Here is a 22,303-nt window from a genome sequence, read left to right on the forward strand (position 1 = left end):
TTAGACACGACAGAACATACATTTCACTGAAAAAAAATAATTTTTGTACGTCCTAATATATATATGAAAAATCATAGTTTTAAAACGTTAATAAATTACATATATTTATAGATTTATACATAATCAAAATTATAAAGTTACTTAAATATTTAAAAACTAGTAGCATTAACTTAAAAATAAATAAAATAATAACTTAAATTAATTGAATATTTTTTTTATTAACCATTAAACATTTTATTATTATTATTACTTACAATAAGTTTCATTTTTCTTATAATTTAATTATTATCTTTCAACTACAAATTACTCATATGTTTCATTCTCTATCGATAGTTATTACTCTTTTTTAACTTATTAGTTTTTCTTAGTTTTTTTTTACAATATATTATTATACATAAATTTATGATTTACATTTATTATCAGGCGATCGTTACACAAATAAAATATCAACAATAATTTTCTCCGTTAGATAAAACATTTAGGTCGATAAATAAACAATAAAATACTTTAATTTATATTCGGTATAAGAAGAAATTGCAATTTAAATTAGAAAAAAAAAGTTATTGTTATTAATTTATCACATAGGCACTCATACGGGTATTGCTTATTAGGTCACAACTCATTAAATATTTAGGGGACTAAAAATAATAAAAATAATTATTTAAAACTATTTCTTTGGCTCGAAACTATTATTTTAAATATACTTGTTATTTACAATTTATTTATAAATATCAACAATTATTAATTAGTGATTGTTAATTTTATTAAAAAAACAATTTATGTTTTTTTAAATTTATTTTTAATTGCTGTAAGATTCGTATGTTTGATGAAAATAATTTATATCTTAATTGTCGGTATGTTTTATTTTTCTTTCTTTTATAGTGACACCAGTATTTGATAACGATTCCTGCTCTTGTCTTGATAATTTACGTTGTTTTAGTCCCGTTGCCAAATAAGAAAATACGCATATGACTGCATAACATATTTCTCTTGCCTAAGAAATAAATAAATTAATAAATAAATAAATAAATAAATAAATAAATAAATAAATATAGGGGATGGAGAGAGGGGGAAAGACGGGGTTAATAAATACTAAGTTTTCGGGGACTCAAATACATTAATTTTTTTTTTTTAATGTTATTCAAAGTAAATAGAAAAAATTTTCAGCTGCCGTTGAAAAAAAAAATTTCATTTTTTGCGGGCGAAATGAGTACCCCCTAAAAAAGGTGAAAAAAAAAATTACTGGATATTAAATAAATTTACTTGTAAGTAATTTACATAAAGAAAAATTAAACTTCACATAATTATTGGATGCAAAGGAAGAAAAAAAAACTTTTAATAGTTTTTATCATAAAACAAAAGTCATTAACATTTTTCGACAGATACTTTCGATTTTTGAAAAAGTTTAACTACCGACTTTAAATTAGTAATTTTTTATTTGTTAATCACTACTTATTGTTAACTTCAAAGTAAAAGATTGAAGTTAGTTTTAATTTTAAAGAAGATATTTTTAACAAAGCAATTATACATTTTTTAAAGTAATAGATTAAAATAGATTAAAAATTATTAAAAGTTAATTAAATTTAAAAAATTGTAAATATTTTAAAGTTGATTATTGAAATACATCTGAACTAATTTGACACTGGGAGTTTTTTTATTGTAAATTAATAAGAAAAAAAAATCAAATTGATTTTATATTATTTTTTTACAAAAACAAAATTTTTCGAAAACAATGAAAAGAAAATTCAAAATATTGTTTAATTATATTTATAAAAGTGACCTGATGGGAGAAAGAAAGTAGCGGGAGAAGACAACAGAAATTGCGAGAAGAAATCTACAAACAAACATGGCATTGAAATACAAGGCAACTGGGAGAAAATAAATGTCCAAGTACTGGAAAAGTGTCAAGGAAATGAAAAAAGAATTTGGGAAGAAAAAGTATTGGAAAGATAGGAAAATGTAAGTAGAGGACAAGGAGGAATGGACCAGGATCAAGTGTGGCAATCTAGGAAGAACGCAGTGCAAGGGGTTCAAGGATACACAATGCAGAGTCTGCACTGTGGAGGAAGAGAACTTCAGCTACATCTGGTCCTGTCCAGCAATAAGAGGAAAAATAAAGGACGAGACAGTGAAGGCGATGGAAAAAATAATAACGGCGTTAGAGAGTACGAGAAGAAAATAATAAAAAAGTACAAGGAAGCGAAGAAGATGAAGGATAGTCAAGGAAACCAAAATTGAAAATAGGAAGATAAGAAATTAATAAATTCATATATATGAATAAAAAATATAAAAGATATAGTCTATAAAAACAATTTGCTGTACACTATAGGAATAAATAAATATACGGTAGGATCTCGTTATAAGATTATTAGTTTCTCTCTCACACTATCTGGTTTATAAAAACAGACAGCAAATAGTCTTATAACGAGGTCCGACTGTATATTCATATAAGTGATTTTGGAATTTAAAAAAAAACAGAAATATTTTTTATAAAATTTCGGGAGTACCCCGTTTTGCCTCTCCCCTATATAATTATAATAGTAATAAATAATGAATTATTAAAACATACCATCGATGATAAATATTTATGCTGAATTATTTGTCGTGTCTTAGGATCTATAAATAAATAAAAATAATTAAAAAACAATATTTTATCAATAATAAATAATAAATACTCACTAAATTCTTCAAGTACAAAAATTCCTCCGTTTTGAGTGAAACATTTTCGAATATGTTCAAACCTCACGAAGAACTGTAAGCAAATGAATATTCATTTTACCACAAAAAAGTAACAAATATTAATAAAATAATAATAAAGTAAATTAAATCTATCACTTAAAATAAATAACACATGCACTTGACAATAACTTGAGCCATTTTAATACTTCCTCCTGTATTAAAAAAATAATATTTAGCAAAAAAAAAAAGCCATACAGTTACAAATAATATCACATTTTTAAAGGCTAATTAACAATAAGTATAAAAAATAAATAAAAAGTGTTGTTGCAACGTTGAGGCAGTGACAGGCAACTCTGGAGATGGCCTAACTTTAAAAATCATAGATTATATAGATATTATTGTATATAGCTTATTTATATAATAATAATAATTAATAATAATAAAAATGATAATTAAAATAATAATAATAATAATAATAGTAATATTTAAGTGCTAAATGTGTGCATCGAGTGTTTCTACACGAGCGGTGGATTATAATTTTTCTATCTAGGATGCGATTTGTAGGCTTATATATTTTTATGTTTCAAAGTGATTTATTTATCTAAGGTTTCAAATATTAAATTTATAAACACGAATTTTGTATAGATTTTATTTAAAATATTTGTTTGAATTGTAGTAGTATTATGTTATTAAATAAAACATGGACCATACATCTAACATTTAGTAGTGACAATCTATATAAATAAAATATAAATATAAATAATAATTAAATTGCAATGTGATAAAGCACTTAAACATAACTAAATAATAATAGGGTTGACTAAAAACAAGATACTTGGATTTATTAATTATAATAATAATATTAATATTTTATATTTTATTTTTTTCAGGTAAGAAAGTAAAATAATTGTAATGTTCAACTAAAAATTAAATAAACGGGCAACATTTATATAAAAATATTAAAATAATAATAATAATAAATTGCACAATGAGTCATTTTTTAAATATACCTCGAAATCCTGTTTGTCCAGCCAGAATGAGAAGGGACATTGTCGTAAGACAGGACAACAAACAGAAATATATATATTTATATATATTTTTAAAATAAATAAATAAATATATTAACTTTGTTTATATTATATTTTTCTACTGTTCAGACGAATTTTATAAAACTTTATTATCACCGCTTATAATATTCGACGGCTTTATATATATATTTATATATATTTAGTAATAATAATATAGTATATCATTTTATTATACAGTTTTGAGGATAACAAGGACCATCTCAAAAGTTCCCCACATAAAAAATAAATTCCAATATAAATTTAATCGATCTTACATTTAATTATTTATTAATTACTTTTAGTTCGCTTTAATATTTTAAAAATAAATATTTAAAATGGCATTCAACATTTAATATATATTTAAAGCCAATCTCAGACAGTGCCCTCCACTTTTTTAAAATTTGTAATTACTTTCAATTGTAGCCGTATTAAAATTTTGATAATTAATTTTAAAAAAAGTTAAAGCATTAATTTAAAAAAGGACAGCGTAGTAGCGATTTCGCTGAGGTATAGATTTGAAAAAAAAAATTACTTACAGTTGTTATCAATTAGGAGTTAAACAAAATTTGGGAAATTTCAGTAAAATCTTGTTGTCAATTTTTTAATTCGAATTTTCAAATTTTGTAGACTAAAATTTATTAAACGAATTTTGTTTGATTCTTAATTGATAACAACTGTGAGTAATTTTTTAAAGAATCCATAACTCGGCGAAATAGCTACTGCGTCGTCCTTTTTTCAATTAAAGTTTTAATTTTTTTCAATTAATTAATTAATTAATTTTGAATACGGCTATGAAAGTTTAAAGTTATTGCATATTTTTAAAAAGTGGCGGCACTATCTAAGAATACCCGCAATGACCGGGTACCTAAATACCCTTAAAAATTAACAAATTGATGAATTTAACTCACGAAAAATTTATGAAACTATATATTTTTCATGAATTAAATTCATAAATTTTTGAGGATATTTAAATACTCGGTCATTAACGGCATTCTCAGACAATGCCCCCCATTTTTTATAAATATTCAAATAAAAAATATCAAATTGACGTAATTACAATTTCCCTACATATAGATTTAAAAAAAAATTACTCACAGTTGTTATCAATCAGAAGTTAAACGAAATTTGGTAAATAAATTTTAGCTTAAAAAATTTGAATTATAAAATTGCCACGATTTTACTGAAATTTATTTTCCAAATTTCGTTTAACTCCTCATTGATATCAACTGTAAATAATTTTTTTTTAAATCTCTCGGCGAAATTGTAACTGCGTACCCCTTTTTTCAATTAATGCTTTAACTTTTTTTAAATTAACTATCCAAATTTTAATACGGCTACAATTGAAAGTCACTGAAAATTTTCAAAAAAAGTGGGGGAACAGTCTGAGAATGGCCTTAACGTAAAATATATATTTAGCGATTGACATAAAATAAATATGTGAACTAGATTAATAATAAAATAAAATAAAAAAAATAATAATAGATATATATGTGTAGCGAAGTACACAAATAATAAAATTATTAAAAACATGGCAACCATTATCATATATAATTAATAATTAATTATTAAAATTTTATAAATTTAACTGATAAAATAAATAAATTTAAAAAACAGTATTATATATTTATAGCTGCACATTTAGTTCATGCAATTTAATTAATAAACATGGAAGAAAAATGCATGAAGAAAAAAAATATATAAATAAAAGTACAAATATTATAAAATAATATTTTAATATATTTAAATTTCCGTATTGATAAATTTTTTTTTTTTTTTTTTGCTATTCATCATCTAATTAATTCTAAAACTATTAATATTATTAATTAATTATTTCATACAATACAAAATTTGTAGGAGATAATATTGAGTGGTCCTTGGCGTTGAGATGTAATTAATAAAATTATAAAAATTAAAATAAAAAAAAAGAAGTTAATCAATAAATTTTATTGAAACTAATTAACTGTTAATTAATTAATTTTATTTATTAAAAAATAAATATAAAAGAAGATACTTTTTTTTTTTTCATTTAACTCAGTACCTATTAATTTTTAATAAACTCGGTACATTTATATGATTTGCTGAGAATAAAGTAGCAATATCCAGCTGTTGTTGTATAAAAAAAAACAGAGCGTAATTTAGAATAAAGAACAATAGAAAATAAAACTGATTAATAGATAAAAGAATAAAAGTAGTTAAAAAAAAATAAGAAGTTTTATTTAAATTTAAATATATATTAAAAGAGGTGAATTAAGTTCAAATAATCTCATACCTTGCTATTGGCAAATAATAATCCCACACCTTCAATGCATACTTGAAGTAATCCGCCTTCTCCGGTTTTTACATCTTGCACTGGAAATTCGTCTCCCAGTTCAACTCCTAGATTAGCTCGACCGCGAGCTGCTGCTTTTTCAATCGCATCTTTTATACAGTAGTAAAGATCCTTACTCTAATAAAAATATAATAAATTTTATTTTTAAAGAAACATTTCAATGGGGGCAGTTCATAAAATACATTCGCACTTATGGGGGAGGGTGACAAGGGGGTCGGAGGGTCTAAGGAAAGTGACGTTTGCAGCTCATCAAGTAATTTTTCAAATTTTTCTCGGTTTTTTGAAATTTTAGTTTTTTTGTTACGATAGAAAGTCATTCATTTCATATTTGTAAATATATAAATCGCGTCAATAATTCTAGGAGGACATATTTTCATACGCCCTTTGAGCTTGTGACATTAAGTGTAAGGGGAAACGTCAACAAACCTTTTTCCCACAACTGGAGGAATCAACGAAACGATTTTTGTTGCACTCGCAGAGTAAATGAGAATTTTGAAACAATTTTCCTTGGAAACGAATTAGAATTTTTGAAAATATGAAATTTTTAGCCCTCTGTTAAGATTTAAAAAACGCTACAGACTCTCTATTTTAAGTTTCCAGTGTTCGTCCGTGAATTAAATTGAATTGAAAATCGGTTGACGTTGCCCTTAAAACCAAAAAGGACATATAATTTTTTTTTTAATTACAAGTCATGCATATTGTAGACTTATTCTCAAGCTGACAATTTCTTTTTTTTTTAATGTTTAGCTATAAAATAAGTCTAGCAGACGATTAGCAATGAAAAAAAAATTATACGCCCTTTTGGCTTTAGAGTTTCCTAAAAGGGCGTATAAGATTATGTCCTTTGGAATTAGTAACATAAAATATTTCTACGTATATATTTCCGTCATAATGGCTCAATAACTTGTTATATTTACTCATATTTTGTTATTTATTTTTCGACATCGGCACTAACGTTGCGATCTGTCACAATCAGTTCCCTTATAAATTCAATATCAAAGAACATTTGAAAAATCCTCAGACTTCTGATAAATAACAGATATATTGATTTGTTCGTTATGACAGATTTTTATTTCGTTATTAAAGTTTTATTATTGCAAATAATAAATATTTTAAAATATAGAAATTTGTATGCTATATATTAATTCCCATATATCATGTACGGGGCTGGGGGAAATCCATAATTTATCACGTAATATTGATAGGGGGTCGCAGAAAATGTGATTGTGACGAAGGGGGAGGTCTAAAAAGGTAAAGTTTTGCGTGACGTATTTTATGAACGACCCACAGTAAATTATGTAAAGTCACAAATGCCATAGTAATGACTTACTTTTTTCGTATAATAATTATGCAGTTCCAACTGGTCGCCATTACGTTTAGATAAACATAATACCTTATTTTTGGGACTACATGTCATATTAACTAAGCGTTCATACCACCAACGCTCGACAATTACACCGTTTACCGATCGTAATACTAATCCATCATGCCGAACTTCTAGAAAACGCAACTCGCCTTCGGCATCTGTACCAGCATGGACGGTAAACGATTGTCTATGCATTTGTCGAGACGTTAGTGGCTTCAAATCGATATCGTTCCCGTGCTGAAACAATTTATTAAAAATACCACTTCAATAATACAGTTATTTATTTATTAGATAACTTATATATTAAATAACATCCATCATTGCGTAGAAGTGGTGCATTAATTAAAATTTATTATTAAGAAATTTAATTTTTTAAATATTTCAATAGACATTAAAGAAAGTAAACTTACCAAGTTGTCAATTTGATCGAGTAATTGATTAAGTTCCTGACTGTAAATTAAACCGATATGACTTTTACCTAACAAACGACGAATTTTTCGCTTAAGTTCTACTTTTTCTACATTAAGCATCACTAATATTGCTGTTAAATTGTGTAATAATGTACACAGTAGTCGATCTTCGTCGTGTTCTAGTCGACGACGTTCACTGTCACTCAAACTTTTATATCTGATGACATAAAAGAAATTTATTTAAATAAATGAAATTGTAGCTTACGAAATTAAAATTTACCTTTCCATCATTTCACCTGGCCCTTGATCCATACCAATCATATCACGTTCTTGTGCTACGGCATCTAAAAACGCGTCTTCCCAAAATTGCATTTGATCCCATAGTCGTGATCTTTCTTTACCCAACAAACCTGAATAATGAAAATAAATTTTAGAAATAAAATAATTAATTCGCGTTACTAATTTCAAAATGATATATTTTTCTATGCCCTTTTGGCTTCAGGAAACTCTCTAAAGCCAAAGGACAAAAATTTGAGAGCCAAAAGGGCATAAAAACTTTAAGAAATTAGCGGAGAGAACGCGGAGTGGATGACTATATATTTATTTAATCCCCTTGGAGTAAAATTTACTGCGAAGGGGAGTTTATTTTCATATGGAAACTCCGAGTCGGAGTAAATGCGGATTTAGATAAAATCCAGATCACCCGAAAATCACTCCTCTAGAAAAACAAATTCTCTATTTACTCTGCATATGGAGTGATTTTTTTTAAACTCTGAAACTCTGAGTGACGGAGTGAATTCAAATTTAAATAAAATCCATAATCACTCCGAATTCACTCCTGATTTTTTGCAGTGTAGATTAATTATACGCCCTTTTGACTTTCAAAATTTTTTTACCAATTTAGAGCTTTACACTGTAAAAAAATTGCGGAATGAACGTGGATTAAGTCTGGAGTGAATGCGGAGCGGATGACTGTGTATTTATTTAATTCCCTCGGAGTGAAATTTACTCCGAAGGGGAGTTTACTTCAATATTGAAACTTCAGTTCGGAGTAAAATTAACTTCTAAAAGGAGTTTATTTTAATGTTTGAAATCCAAATCGGAGTAAATGCGGACTTATATAAAGTCCAGTTCACTTCAAAATCACTCCACTGGAAAAACAAACTCCCTCTTTACAGTATACAATAAGTCTACAATATGATTCGCAATTAAAATAAAAAATTATACGCCCTTTCGGTTTAAAACTTAGTGACTAAAGCCAACAGAGCGTATAAAAATATAAGCTTCTTTGTAATTAGTGACGCGAATCATCAAATTATAAATTACCTTCAAATAAATAAGTTCTCGCAGCTTCTGGACTAGGTGTCGTAGTAGTTGGCAATAAATTACCGCCGTGATAACGAAACCCAGCACTTAAAGATGATTTACTTGACCAAATACTACCTCGTTTTTCATTACGATTATTACCCTGCTCAACTTCACTGTCCGATACAGCACTGCGTATCGATAATGTTGACTGATGAGACTGTCGGAATGCTGGATGGTTCGATAGCGCGTTTTTATTATCCGATGTATCACTTGAACTAATAATCGATGACCCGTGCGTCGTACGACTACCACTTTCAGAATCAAAAGACGCCAGTTTACTTAATAATTTCCCTTTTTTTGAAAACATATCAAGAAATAAATCTGCCGTCGATTGATTACTGTCACTGGCAGACGACGGCGATACTGCATGTGATATTTCCAAATGAACTTGTGATCCATCTAAAAATAAATCATCATTTATAACATTTTTTAAACTGAAATAATTTCGTTATATTCCTCAACTTCAATTGAAATTTAATTTTCTGCTCCCTGTAAATTATTTCAAAACTAATTTACTAGTTTATTTTAATATACCAGGCACTATGAAGTAATTATATTTTAAACAATTAATCGCCACTCAACAGAGAGAACGAAAATGTACAAGAGACTTACGAATGAAAATTAATCCAGTATTAAAATATGTTTTGCTTGAAGCAGACTAATATTCAAATATAACTATTCAGAGGTTAATTATTTTAACGACAAAATAAACTGCTGAGTGGTAAAAAGTTAAATAAACTAAGGGTATAAATTACCATGTAAATGCTGTGATGATAGTGTTTTAGTGACGTCAACCAGTTCTGATTTATTAGCCAAGTTAGACCGTAAATTTTCATGACTTTCAAATGAGCTTGCCTGGAAAGTTCATATAATTATATAAGCAAAGTTTTAGATTTATTTTTATAATATTATAGCAATAAATTGTTCGAGCAAAAAGAAATAAAATATTTACATGGAAAAAATGAGAGTTGAAAACTTATTTTGTAGTATATTTTTTTACTCCGAATTAATTTGTATGTAGGGTAGTGCCAAATATTGATCGAGCTCCATTTAATGACCTAAATACCTTCAATAATTGAAAAATTCATGAATTTTTGAGGGTATTTAGGTATCTGGTAATTAAGGGCATTCCCAGCCCCCCCCCCTCTTTTTACAAATATTCAAATAAAAAATATCAAATTGACGTAGTTACAATTTTGCCGAGATGGAAATTTAAAAAAAAATTACATATAGTTGATATCAACTAGAAGTTAAACGAAATTTAGTAAATAAATTTTAGTAAAATCTTCATGTCAATTTTTTAATTCAAATTTTCAAATTCTGTAGGCTAAAATTTATTAAACAAATTTCGTTTAACTCCTAATTGATAAAAACTATAAGTAATTTTTAAAAATTCTATATTTCGGCAAAATTTTCCTGTTTTCAATTGAAGTTTTAATTTTTTTTTAATTAACTGATAAAATTTTAACACGGCTATGACAGTTGAGAGTAATTCAATATTTTCAAAAAGTGATGGGGGGATTATTCATTGTTTCAAATATTAATTTATTCAATGCCGTAAGATGGACGGTGGAGTCAAATTCGAGATTTGCAATTTGCGGTTTCCGACGTCGGAAAGTGAGGACTGATCGTGGAAATGGATAGGAAAGTTCATGATTATCCTTATCCATCTCCACCCATCCTGATGTATCATGATTCATCCTCATACATTCTCAGTAAACGGTTCAAGTTTCGTACTTGAAAGTAGTAAATTTCTTATTCATTGTTTTAGGCACTGCCTAAAAATCCCTTCAAATTTTGTAAGCTCAAATTTATTTACCAAATTTTATTTTCTCACCTCCGGGCGGAAAGCGTCAACTTTCGTCCCGCTGTGCAAAACGAAGTTGCCGCTTTCCGCCTCCGTCGAGGAGAAAAATAGTATACACTCCTCGGGAAGTAAATAAGAAAGCCTCAGATGACATGTTTGTTGACCTCGGCTTCGCCTCGGCCAACAATTACATGTGATCTGAGACATTTCTTACTTTACTTCCCTCGGTGTGTAATATACTATTAACTCCTAATTAGTAACACTGATAAGTAATTTTTTAAAATCTATTTCCCGGTAAAATTGTGACTACGATGTCCTTTTTTTAATTAATGATTAAATTTTTCTTTAATAAACTAATAAAATTTTAATACGCTTATGACTAGGGACAAGATTTTTGCCTTAATTTTTAAATGAATTATTCAAATGTTTGATATTGCCGCGAAAATATTTGTTTTATCATAAAAGTTTTCAAACGAAAGTTGTAGGAAATTTAATTTTCTAAAATAAATCTCTCGTATGATTTTTTTAAACGACCAATATTTTCACAGTAATTCCAAAATTAAGTTTCATAGTGAGTGATTCAAATTTTTGATAATTACGAAAATCTTAATTTTGAAATTACGGCTTTTTTATTGCTGCTATGAAAAAATTATAAGAGACATTTTTTTTTATAAAATTAAATTTCGAACAACTTTTATTTGAAAAGTTTTTTTATACAACCAATATTTTCACCGTGATTCCGAAATTAAGATTCATAATGAAGTATTCAAATTTTTGATAATTACAATAATCTTAATTTTGAAATTACGGCTTTTTTATTAGTCCTAAGAAAAAATTATAAGAGACATTTTTTTTATAAAATTAAATTTCCTACAACTTTTGTTCAAAAAATTTTTTTATACGACCAATGTTTTTTGCCGTAATATCAAAAATTTCACACCATTAATTATTGATTATTATTTTTAAATTAAAGCCAAAATTCTGGCCCTACTTATGACAGTTAAAAGTCATTGAATATTTTTTAAAATTAAAAAAAAAAGTAGGGGGAGGGTACTGTCAGAATCCCGGATAGAGCTCTGTCAATATTTGGCACTGTTACCCTATTAATTTTTAACCAGGATCACAATTTATTAACAAATGGTAAACATTTAATTGTTAATAATTGAACATTTACAATAATTAGTAAACTACTTTGAAATATATAAAAATCTAATTATCGATAATAAATTCCACTTTTTACTACTTCTTATTAATTTTTAATACTACGATTTTTTCCATGTAATAAAAATTTTCAGTATAAATACTTGTAATAGCAAAGGCGCTTCATATCCTCCATCAGTGAGATCTTTACTCCAATAGTGTGTATGAGCAATTTCCATTAATTGAAATACCGATGCCATACCACCGAGGCCGTAATTATGATAAGTATGAGCTAAACCACTGGCCACTGCTTGAAGGCACATTAGCATTCCCTTGTAAATTGGCCGCGATATACACTTGGAAGCATTAACCAATTCCATTATTTTTTATTATTCAAATAAATTTATATTACCAGTAAAATATAAAATACTTACGACGTCGTCAATGTGGTCATCGGGACTTATTTTACGATTTATACCGCGATTTAATTTAGTGACGACAACATCTCTATAACTTTCATCTTCCATAAGTTTCTTTAATCTATTAAGTTTGAAGTAACCAATTCCCTCTCCAGCTAGAACTTGATTTATAACTTCAGTAATAAAAGCTTGATTGTCATTATTTGTATTTGTTCGCTCGTTGTTTTGCGCTCTTTGAATATCCTCGGCGTCATTTCTATTGCTAGTGTGCTTTATTAATGATGATTTATCCATTAATCCACCTTTCCCGCGCTTAAATGGACTAAATGACGGCATTGATGATTTATCTTTAACCTTCTGAGCTCCCGATAATAAATTATTACTATTGCGATTTGAATTATTTTTACTACCGAATAAATCACTGAACATATTGCTCGTTTGAGCGGCTATTCCATTAATATCGTTGCTGACATTACTGAAAAAATCACGACCAAGATCTCGTCGACCACCACGTGATTCTGACGCTACTAACTGTGTGTTCAATGAATCACGTTTAAGTGATTGGCGTGCTGACTGGGGTATTTGTTCTGGGGACTGTTGAGATTCACCCAAGCTCTAAAAATTGATCAATACCAAAATTATCATTCTTTTGCTGATATATAAAAGCTTTTGCTATTAAAGGAGTTAATTATATAAAATGATTCCATGCGTTTTGGTCCCTGAACAAAATATCTTCAAGACAAAAAATCCCAACGATAAAAATGATAAAAAACAAAGGAATTTTCCAAAAAATGCAATACAGCTGACTACCTGTTATAAGCCTCCACGAAGAAAAATGTTGGCTTGAGACCTAGCGATTTTTATTATGCTGTCGACCAAACTTGAAACAAGAAGTGAAGCATCAAAAAAATTATTATACTCATACGCAGAATTATTATGCTGTATCACAATACTTACTACACGTGAGAGACTTATCGATAAACTTTAATAACAATTACTTTCATACATTATAATAATTGTGATGCGGCATAATAATTTTTTGGATACTTCACTTCGTGTTTCAAGTTTGGTCGACAGCATTATAAAAATTGCTAGGTTTCGAGTCAGCCCAAGTCAAAAAACAAATTTTAGTTTAGTCCTCAAAAGCCTCAATTCTTTTGATGTTTTATTTGCCGCCCAAAAAGTAACTCTACTTTAGTACTAAAAATCCTCAATGAGAACTATGAGGTCTAAATCCGAATAATTTATCGATTTTAAATTATAACTGAGACTTCAAAATCCTCAACGAATGAAAAGTTATATTTCGGACTTTGAAAAATTTTAGATAGAAAAGGGAGGGGAGAGAATACGACGAATGAAACTTTTGAGGTTCAAATGCGGATAAAATTATTCCTGTATGTTTTGAGTATTTTGAGACTCTAATCCAGAACATGTTATTCCAGTTTAGTCCTCAAAGTGGTAAAATAGGCCGTAACTACTACTTTGAGGACTAAACTACGATAACTTTCTATACTGTTGTCAATCTTAAAATTCTAAATTGATCCTCAAAAACCTCATTGAGAATTTTGAGACTTAAATCCGAATTTGTTTTTCGACTCGGGAACATTTTTCTCCGTGTCGTCTAGAGGATGTAGGGGAAATTTTTCTTGAAATTTCAGTCTTCCCACTACCGTGCGTTTAGTTTTGTTCTCGACTACCCGATATGAGCCTGTTTTATTTTATATCATTTTAAACGTCATATTTACGTTTTGTTACATACGTCACTATCCCAATTTTTCTAGTGCTTATAGCGCTAAAATAAATACTTATCTTTTTACACTAATAATAATTTTATTGATCAACATAATGATCAAAAAACTTTTAAATTGTAACGGAAGCTTTAATTGTAATTAATGATTACAACTATGGACAAAAAATTATATTTTACTTAATACTGATTAAATTATTCTCCGCGAAACATCGATAGTAAATTCTCGTTATTTATTTAGATATTTTGTTCCTATTGTTAGTTTATAATTTAGACAATTTTAACTGAGGCTTATAACGGGATGTCTGGTATGAAACTCAAAAAAGTGGTTAAGTGGGGGAAGCTGTTTGGACTCAGTAACTCCCGATTGAGGGGAAGAGACTTATGACGGGTAGTCGACTGTAAAATTTTGTCACAGAGATATTTTGTCTGAAGATCAAGACCCCTATTGCCATATAAACTATATATTACCTTCAATAGACCTTTCTTGGTTGCTTCCTTAGCACTTTTAGTTAAATCCCCAAAAGTACTTTTCCCCACGTACGTCAAATCGTCAAGAGTATTTTTACTGACACCAGCAGCGGTCTTGCTCGCTTCCAAAGCTGACTTCGAAGCTTCTTGCACAGACTTTGTTGCTCCGTCTACAGCTTTTTTCGTTTGTTGCGTTAGCTAAAATAAAAAAAAAATTTTAAGCAACAATTATTTACATCCTAAATTAAATTTCTTCTAAAATTACATGTTCAAGGGGAGCAAAAAGACTGTCTTCTCCAGCTTCGTTTATTTTTTCTTTCGCTTGAATCTTCAGCTTGTCCATGTGCGCTAAAATACCGTCTTGGCTACTCTGCCTTGTGGTTTCACGAACCAAATCTTTGGCTTGGGAAGCTATTTGCTCAAATAACGATCCTTGAGATGATTGTCTGAGGACGCCGTTGCCGTCAATTTTGTCGCTGCTCTGTCGAGTGAATGGATTAACTGGTGAAGCTGGCGAGCGTTCGTTTACTTTAGGACTTCCAGCTAAACTAGATCTACGCTGTGAATTATCTCCGATGCTCATTTGACGAGGTAGCAGTGGCCCGGTCCCAGTTATACTTGGAGTCCGATCCATGACGTTTCCAATACTCGGTTGTCGTTCCAGACTTGGAATCATCGGCGGCATCTATAAAAATATAATTGAATTATTAAAAGATGTCTACTCAATAATTTAAAAATAGACAAATTACATTTTTTGGAACTTGAAAGATTTCTTGAGCTTTCGGATTAAGTTCAAGTTCCGAGTCTCGATTGCAACTTGGACTACTGAGATCACTGTGACTAGAAGAAGTACTTGCTGGGCTATCAGGACGTGCTGCTGTATCTTCTTCATTACCGGGATACTGTAATGAGTCTGGAGGATTGTAAAGATTTTTAGGATCCACTGACAGTGACATTTGATGCTGGGTTGTTTGTGAATGATTGTTACCTTTAATTATAAATAAAAATATCAGTAAATAGTCGATATAATTTATTAATGGAAGTAAAAATAAAGTAAACATACTGGGCGATAAATCAGAAGAAGCCATTTCCGAAACAAAGTCCGATAAAGATGAATAAGATGAGCTAGTGCTATCAGCACCTTCAGAATCAGATCCGCTTTCATCTGTCGGTTGGTTTTCCATTTCCTCGAGCGATTTTATAGCATTGATAAGAGAATTCGAAGCATCCCATACAGAAAAATAAATAGGTTCCAATGAATCAGCAAACCAACGAGCCTTATCTCCAATTTGCGCAGGATCAAATACCCCAGTTTGTACTCGTAAAAACGCGACATTATTGGGAGTCAGAGACCACTCTGCTAAAAATTCAACGGCTTGGGTTCGTGCGAATTTGTCCAAGAATTCACTTGTCCTCGGGCGTGACCGCAAAAATGAATTTATCTGAAACGCAACCACTGGACGGGGATAAAGTCTCAGTGTGCGAGTATGTTCCGTGAAATTCGCTAGTAGATTCTGCGAATTAAAGAATCTAACCATCGCTACACGTGTCGCGACATCAACTGAGTCAACGTCATTGCCGTAAATGAAAGGGTTGAATGGTTGCTGTTGCTGCTGCTGAGATTGATTGGTTGGTTTCGCTCCAACCGGGCTACTAAATGACAAACGACTCGGGCTCGATGCTGTTGAGGCTCCTGGTGAACTTATTGGACTATGTTGTGATGAGTTTCCTTGGTCTACACTAGGTCTATGTCGCGACGAAGGTATCACACTAAAAGTAAAAGTTTAAATAATTCAAAGTATTTAAAAATTTTTTAGTTTAAATTCTCAAGTACCTTAGAGTTGATTGATGAGACGCTGAGCTTTCTCTGCGGCTTGGAGACGGCACTCCAGACTGCGGAGATGTTTTCGATGATAACTGATTTGACCCCATATTTATATTCTGTTATTAAATATTATTAATTAACAATAATAATAAATATTATTGATTATTGAGTGATTAATAAAATAAATAAAATACATTAGAGCCGGCTTGATCCATTAATTGCATTGATTGTTTGAGATGATTTTTCAAAATAGTGCCTTCGGGTTCCGGAAGCGGAGGTATTGTTTCATGAGTACCACTTGGTGGGACTATTTTATTGCTGTCTAGATCGACTAGCCAAATATCATCTGGCATACGAAAATTTTTTTTGTACATCAAAAAAGAGGCGGGTATTCCGATGACAAAAGGCGTTGGTGCTAATAGTAATTGTTCAGCGCAACTCATGCACGTCGGCAGCAGCGGAATAGCTGGGAACATGTATTCTAATGGATAAATCATTGTAACGAATGCCATTACGGACATTGAGAGAGCATTGTAATCTCTTGACTGGAGGACAATCTAAAAAATTCATTAAAACAGTTAAATTAATGTCATGATGCTGAAATTAGCAGACATCAGACAATTTTTAAATCCTTATAAATTAAATAGTTGTAAGTAAAATAAAATTTTTTCTGTTTCTGTTTCTGATGTGCAATTTTCTAAAGTTTTTCCTATAAGTATTTTACTTGTTTATTTAAAATAAATAAATTTTTTTAATGTCTGCTACTTTCAGTATCATAAGTTAGTCGATGTCTAATAATTTTTGAATTTTTTTTTAGAAACGATAGATTATAAAAAAAAAATAATTCAAAAAAATGCACCTATAACTTTTTTAATTTTCTACATGTGAATATTTTTAGTTTTGTTTTCTTTGTAATCGATTCCCAAGTAGGACACTTAGCATCGTGACATCTATTAGATAGCAGTTTTGGGCTTTTTTTGCCCTATCGATAAGACACTAAAATGTTGAAAAAGCGATCAAAAATTTATATCACCGAAAAAATATCTGCTTCAAAGACTTGAGACAAGTGACGACAAATTTAAATTACAAATAATTGCTAAATAAGTAATTTAAACGAAAAAGAACACAACTTCTGTACGTCTTATTGTGTATATAAAAAAAACTTGAGTTTGAGACAAAAGAAAATTTATCTTGTCTTTTTAAAAGACATCTTTATGATAACTTAAAGTTGTCTCTGCTACTTGGGTTTGTTGAAAAAAAAATTCAAAAATTATTAATTGTCTACTAACTTCAGAATCATATTGTCTATAATTTTAAAATATATTATATAAATTACCTTATGTTCTAGAAGAATTAATGTTAGGACTTTCAGACAAATTTCAACGCCTAAAAGTTCTAATGGAAGATGTAAAGGAAAATCAACAAGAGAAAAACGCGTGTGATCTGGCAGAGCAAAACACAAAGCCGGAACTTGTGGTGATAAAATTTCAAGTTCTACGCGCGTTTTATCAGGGACTGGAACTGGGGCACTGAGTAATCGCAAAATCCAGGTTTCTATTTCACGTACGTCATGTAATACGAGTGATGAAGCTCCTTGGAAGGATTGCGATGTCAGTACACTCCAGACAGTGTCTCTAAAATATAATTAATTAGTTAATTAATTATTTATAATTAACTAATAATAATAATTAATACCTATTTGTCTGTCGTGATGCTCCAACTTTTTGCGGCAATGCATTTTCATTACAAGCGTCAATAAGTTTTTTTAATACAAACAAACATTCACGAAAACGTGAAAAAAATGGATGGTGAGATATAATACATAATGAAGTTAATGAATGATTTCTTATCCTCTGTAAATAATAATGATATTAACTTATAGTTAAATAGTTTTATAATTTATAATTAAATATGGTATTAATTTACTTGACGTCGACGAGAAGCTCGAGGTGATGGCGAATGACTTCCACCACTTTCGCTGTCGCAACTCGGAGCAGTTATTCCCAAGCGAGGAGCCCTACTAGCTAATGGTGTATCAGATCCTCTACGACTTGGGAATTCCCTTTCAGAATCACTGGGGCCAATTACGCTGCTCCTGTAGTCACTAAAAGTTAATTATTTAATTATTAGTATTTAGTAAATCAATAAATTTATTTGATTAGTAGTTAAGTTTACCTCGAAAAGGCTGAATCAGTGCTACGCTCCATACTCCTACGCCAACTTTCTTTACGTAACTTAATGTCATTCTTATCCTTTTTTTTCCAGACGTTATTAGACCCGGATGCAGACGTATAGCGTTCAACTGGTCGATAAAAATTAACACATATTCCGTAACGAGTTTTACCTGAAATTTAAGCGGTTAATTAATTTATTTATTTAAAGGGAAAATTAAATAGAATAATCAGAAATATTTTTGACCATAAAAAATTTCAAAAAAAATTTCTATAAAAATAATCATTTTTTTAATGAGACTGAAATTAACTGACGTTTAATAATTTTTGGATTTTTTTTTGAATGATAAATTAAAAAAAAAAAATTATTTCAAAAAATTGCACATACAGCTTTTTAAATTTTCTACATGTGTATATTTTTAGTTTTTTTTTTTACGTATATTAAATTGTTGAAAAAAAAATTCTAAAATTGTTAATTGTCTGCTAATTTATGAGTGTAAATGTCGCAGATATCAGACAAATTTAAAATTATTGATAGAGTAGATAATTGATAAAATAAAATTATTGAAAAATACGCATTTAAAAAATTTAAAAATTAATAAGTGCATTTTTTTTTTTTAAATATTTATAATTTCAAATTTGTCTGATGTCTGTTATATGCACACTTATGCTAATTTCAAGATCCTTTTTTTTTATACTGAAATTAACTGACATACTAATTTTTGGAGTTTTTAAAAATATTTTTAAAAAATGCGCCTACAGTTTTTTTAATTTTCTACATGTGCATATTTTTAGTTTTTTTTTTTTACGTATGTTAAATTGTTGAGAAAAAAATTTGAAAATTATTAATTGTCTGCTAATTTATGTGTGGATGTAGCAGACATCAGACAAATTTAAAATGATTAATAATTAGAATAAATAATTGATGAAATAAAATTAAAAAAAAATGCGCATTTAAAAAATTAAAAAATAAATAAGTGGATTTTTTAAAAATATCATTTTCTTAATTATTTATAATTTCAAATTTGTCTGATGTCTGTTATATGCAAACTCATGCTAATTTCAGGATAATTTTTTTGATACTGAAATTAACTGACGCCTAATAATTTTTGGAGTTTTTAAAAAATATTTCAAAAAATTGCGCCTACAGTTTTTTAAAATTTCTACATGTGCATATTTTTAGTTTTTCTTTATTTCTTTAATTAAAGTTGAAAAAAAAAATTCGAAAATTGTAAAAATTGTCAGCTAACTCTAAGATAATTATTTTTTTTACCAGAATCTTTATCAGTGAGAGTAAATGTAAATGAAGTCGAATCTTTCTGTGCACTTTTTTTAGGCCCAACACTCGAACAACCTTCTGGTTGACAAAAGTAAACCATATCCAGCGGTAAAGGAAAATCCTTGTGGTCTTCAACTGGATAGCGACGTAATAATTCCGGTAACTAAATCATTTAAAAAAAAAACAATGTACACATATATTTATATATGTTGTTATCTACTGTAATAAATAATCCGATAATAAATATGTGATTATGTTAATTACCTGAACAGGTTGTCGTGAAACTGGTGGTGCTTTAGTTCCAACGATAGCCAAATAATCAACCAGTCTCGGACACAAAAATTTTTTCTGCACGTCCATTTTGTTAAATAATTTTTATAAAAAATTAATTATTTATTATTTAAACGGTTTAACGTCAAGTTGACAGATAATTGCTTGAATAATTATTGTTATTTGATAAGCTAATTAGTGTACTCATAATGTGATTTAATTATGAGCGAGAAGAATACGAATTACTGACAAGAAGAAATATGATAAATTGTCTTGTCTTTTTAAATTGAGTTAAGATGAAAATCAATACTATCCCTCTGTCATTATATTCTTGACATATTATAGGATATTACTTTTATATATATGTATAAATATATATATTTAGAAAATAGTCTAGAATGTCGTCGACTTGAAAGTCGTGACGATACTAAACTCTCCTAAACTGACGTTTGAATCATAAGCAGCAGTATAATCATTATTTAAAAAATATATATATATATATATATGAAGACGAAGTTAGTGTGCGTGCGCACGTAAAAATAACCTTCAGCCATATCACTGACCAATCAAAAACTAGATCAACGTGCACACGTGTACCCTCATATTGACATTTAAACACAAACATGCACACCCACTCACACACACCCTCGGTATAACTTACGTCAGTCGATCAATACGGCAAAACTCAATTTGCGCCCAAAATTTATACAACTATATATATGTATATTTATGAAAAAAGTTCTTTTTTTCTATATTTTAGGCGCGTATTTATTTATTTAAGGTAACAATTAAGCAAAAAGTCATAAGTAAAGTTAATTAGTAGTAAAATTATTTAAAAAAATAAGGGTGTGCAATTCTCATATATTTCAAATCGAATAAAATATACACGTTAAATAATTTGTTTAATTTGAACAAAAATAAATAAAGAGCATTCTCAAATAGTACGCTTCACTTTTTGAAAATTTTCAATTACTTTTAATTGTCGCAGGCGCATTAAAATTTTAGTAATTAATTAAAAAAAAATTAAAGCATTGATTGGAAAAAGGATAACGTAGAAGCAATTTTGCCGAGGTATAGATTTAAAAAAAAATTACATTTGCTTTCAATTAGCAGTTAAACGAAATTTGGAAAATAAATTTCAGTAAAAATCTTCGTGTCAATTTTATAGTTCGAATTTTCAAATTTCGTGGGATAAAATTTATGAACAAATTTTGTTAAACTCCTAATTGATAACAACTGTAAGTAATTTTTTTTTAATTCTATATCCCGGTGAAATTGCTACTACATTGTCTTTTTTCAATTAAGGTTTGAATTTTTAACTTCCCGCTAAGAAAATTTAAAATTAGACAAAAGGGAAGTTATTGGTTTCGGTCCGATTTTCAAAAACCGAGTTTTCAATTAATCTCGACGTTTTTGCGGTCAAAACTTATTCTGACTCTTTTCAAGATGATGTCCAAGTGTACGTACGTTCGTACGTACGTATGTAAATATTCTGTAACTTTTGAACGAATGAACCGATTTGGCTTTTTGAGGTGGCGTTTGAAACGGCTCATTAATTCCAACGATTTGTAAGAAATTGAGCATAATTGGCACAGTATATTCGGAGATATTTCAAAAATAAAATTTTTTTAAAATGTTTTTTTTTCGGATAACTTGTAATGTACTCGATATATCGATTCCAAAAACTAATCAGCTTTAAAACTTTATAAGCCGTTTCAGATACCACCTCAACCATCAAAATCAATTTATTTGTTCAATAAAAATCGTTGTCAAAAGAATTTCGAAAAAGTGTTTTTTTCTAATAAAATCTAAATCGTTGAACTAATTGATGACCCCTGATTAAACAAAACGATTCACTCAATGATGAATGTATCTATATAGTAGTAAAATTGAATCGTTTCTTTTAATCAGAGACCGCTTCGTTGAAATTTTAGAGGTCAAAAACTGCGTCAAAG

The 22,303-nt window shown here is 28.9% G+C and overlaps 1 protein-coding gene across 2 annotated transcripts; it reads right to left on the reverse strand.

Moving 5' to 3' along the window:
* Positions 1–215: 215 nt before the first annotated feature.
* Positions 216–20,783, reverse strand: LOC130677323 (MAP kinase-activating death domain protein). 2 transcript variants are annotated; one of them, XM_057484037.1, is made up of 24 exons: positions 20,343–20,783; positions 20,073–20,241; positions 18,804–18,972; positions 18,555–18,732; positions 18,324–18,481; positions 17,965–18,262; positions 16,823–17,185; positions 16,638–16,744; positions 15,867–16,573; positions 15,553–15,791; positions 15,069–15,488; positions 14,804–15,001; positions 12,601–13,200; positions 12,331–12,522; positions 9,975–10,074; positions 9,178–9,618; positions 8,132–8,261; positions 7,852–8,068; positions 7,406–7,678; positions 6,016–6,192; positions 3,690–3,698; positions 2,680–2,752; positions 2,570–2,616; positions 216–994 (listed from the first exon to the last, which is right to left on the reverse strand). In XM_057484037.1, the coding sequence occupies exons 1-24, from the start codon at positions 20,436–20,438 to the stop codon at positions 845–847; spliced, it is 5,511 nt and encodes a 1,836-aa protein (XP_057340020.1). In that variant the 5' UTR covers positions 20,439–20,783; the 3' UTR covers positions 216–844. The 2 variants fall into 2 exon arrangements, with proteins under 2 accessions (XP_057340020.1, XP_057340021.1); XM_057484038.1 differs by lacking the exon at positions 3,690–3,698.
* Positions 20,784–22,303: the final 1,520 nt, after the last annotated feature.

Source organism: Microplitis mediator, chromosome 11 (genome assembly GCF_029852145.1).
Source record: "Microplitis mediator isolate UGA2020A chromosome 11, iyMicMedi2.1, whole genome shotgun sequence".
In the NCBI taxonomy this organism is placed as follows: domain Eukaryota; kingdom Metazoa; phylum Arthropoda; class Insecta; order Hymenoptera; family Braconidae; genus Microplitis; species Microplitis mediator.

Coding starts and splice junctions, on each gene's coding strand:
- LOC130677323 (XM_057484037.1), bottom strand. CDS start 20,438: ATGGACGTGCAGAAAAAATTTTTGTGTCCGAGACTGGTTGATTATTTG. Junction 15,792..15,866: donor TTCTTCTGATTTATCGCCCA/GTATGTTTACTT, acceptor TTATAATTAAAG/GTAACAATCATTCACAAACA. Junction 6,193..7,405: donor ATAATTATTATACGAAAAAA/GTAAGTCATTAC, acceptor TATTTTTATTAG/AGTAAGGATCTTTACTACTG.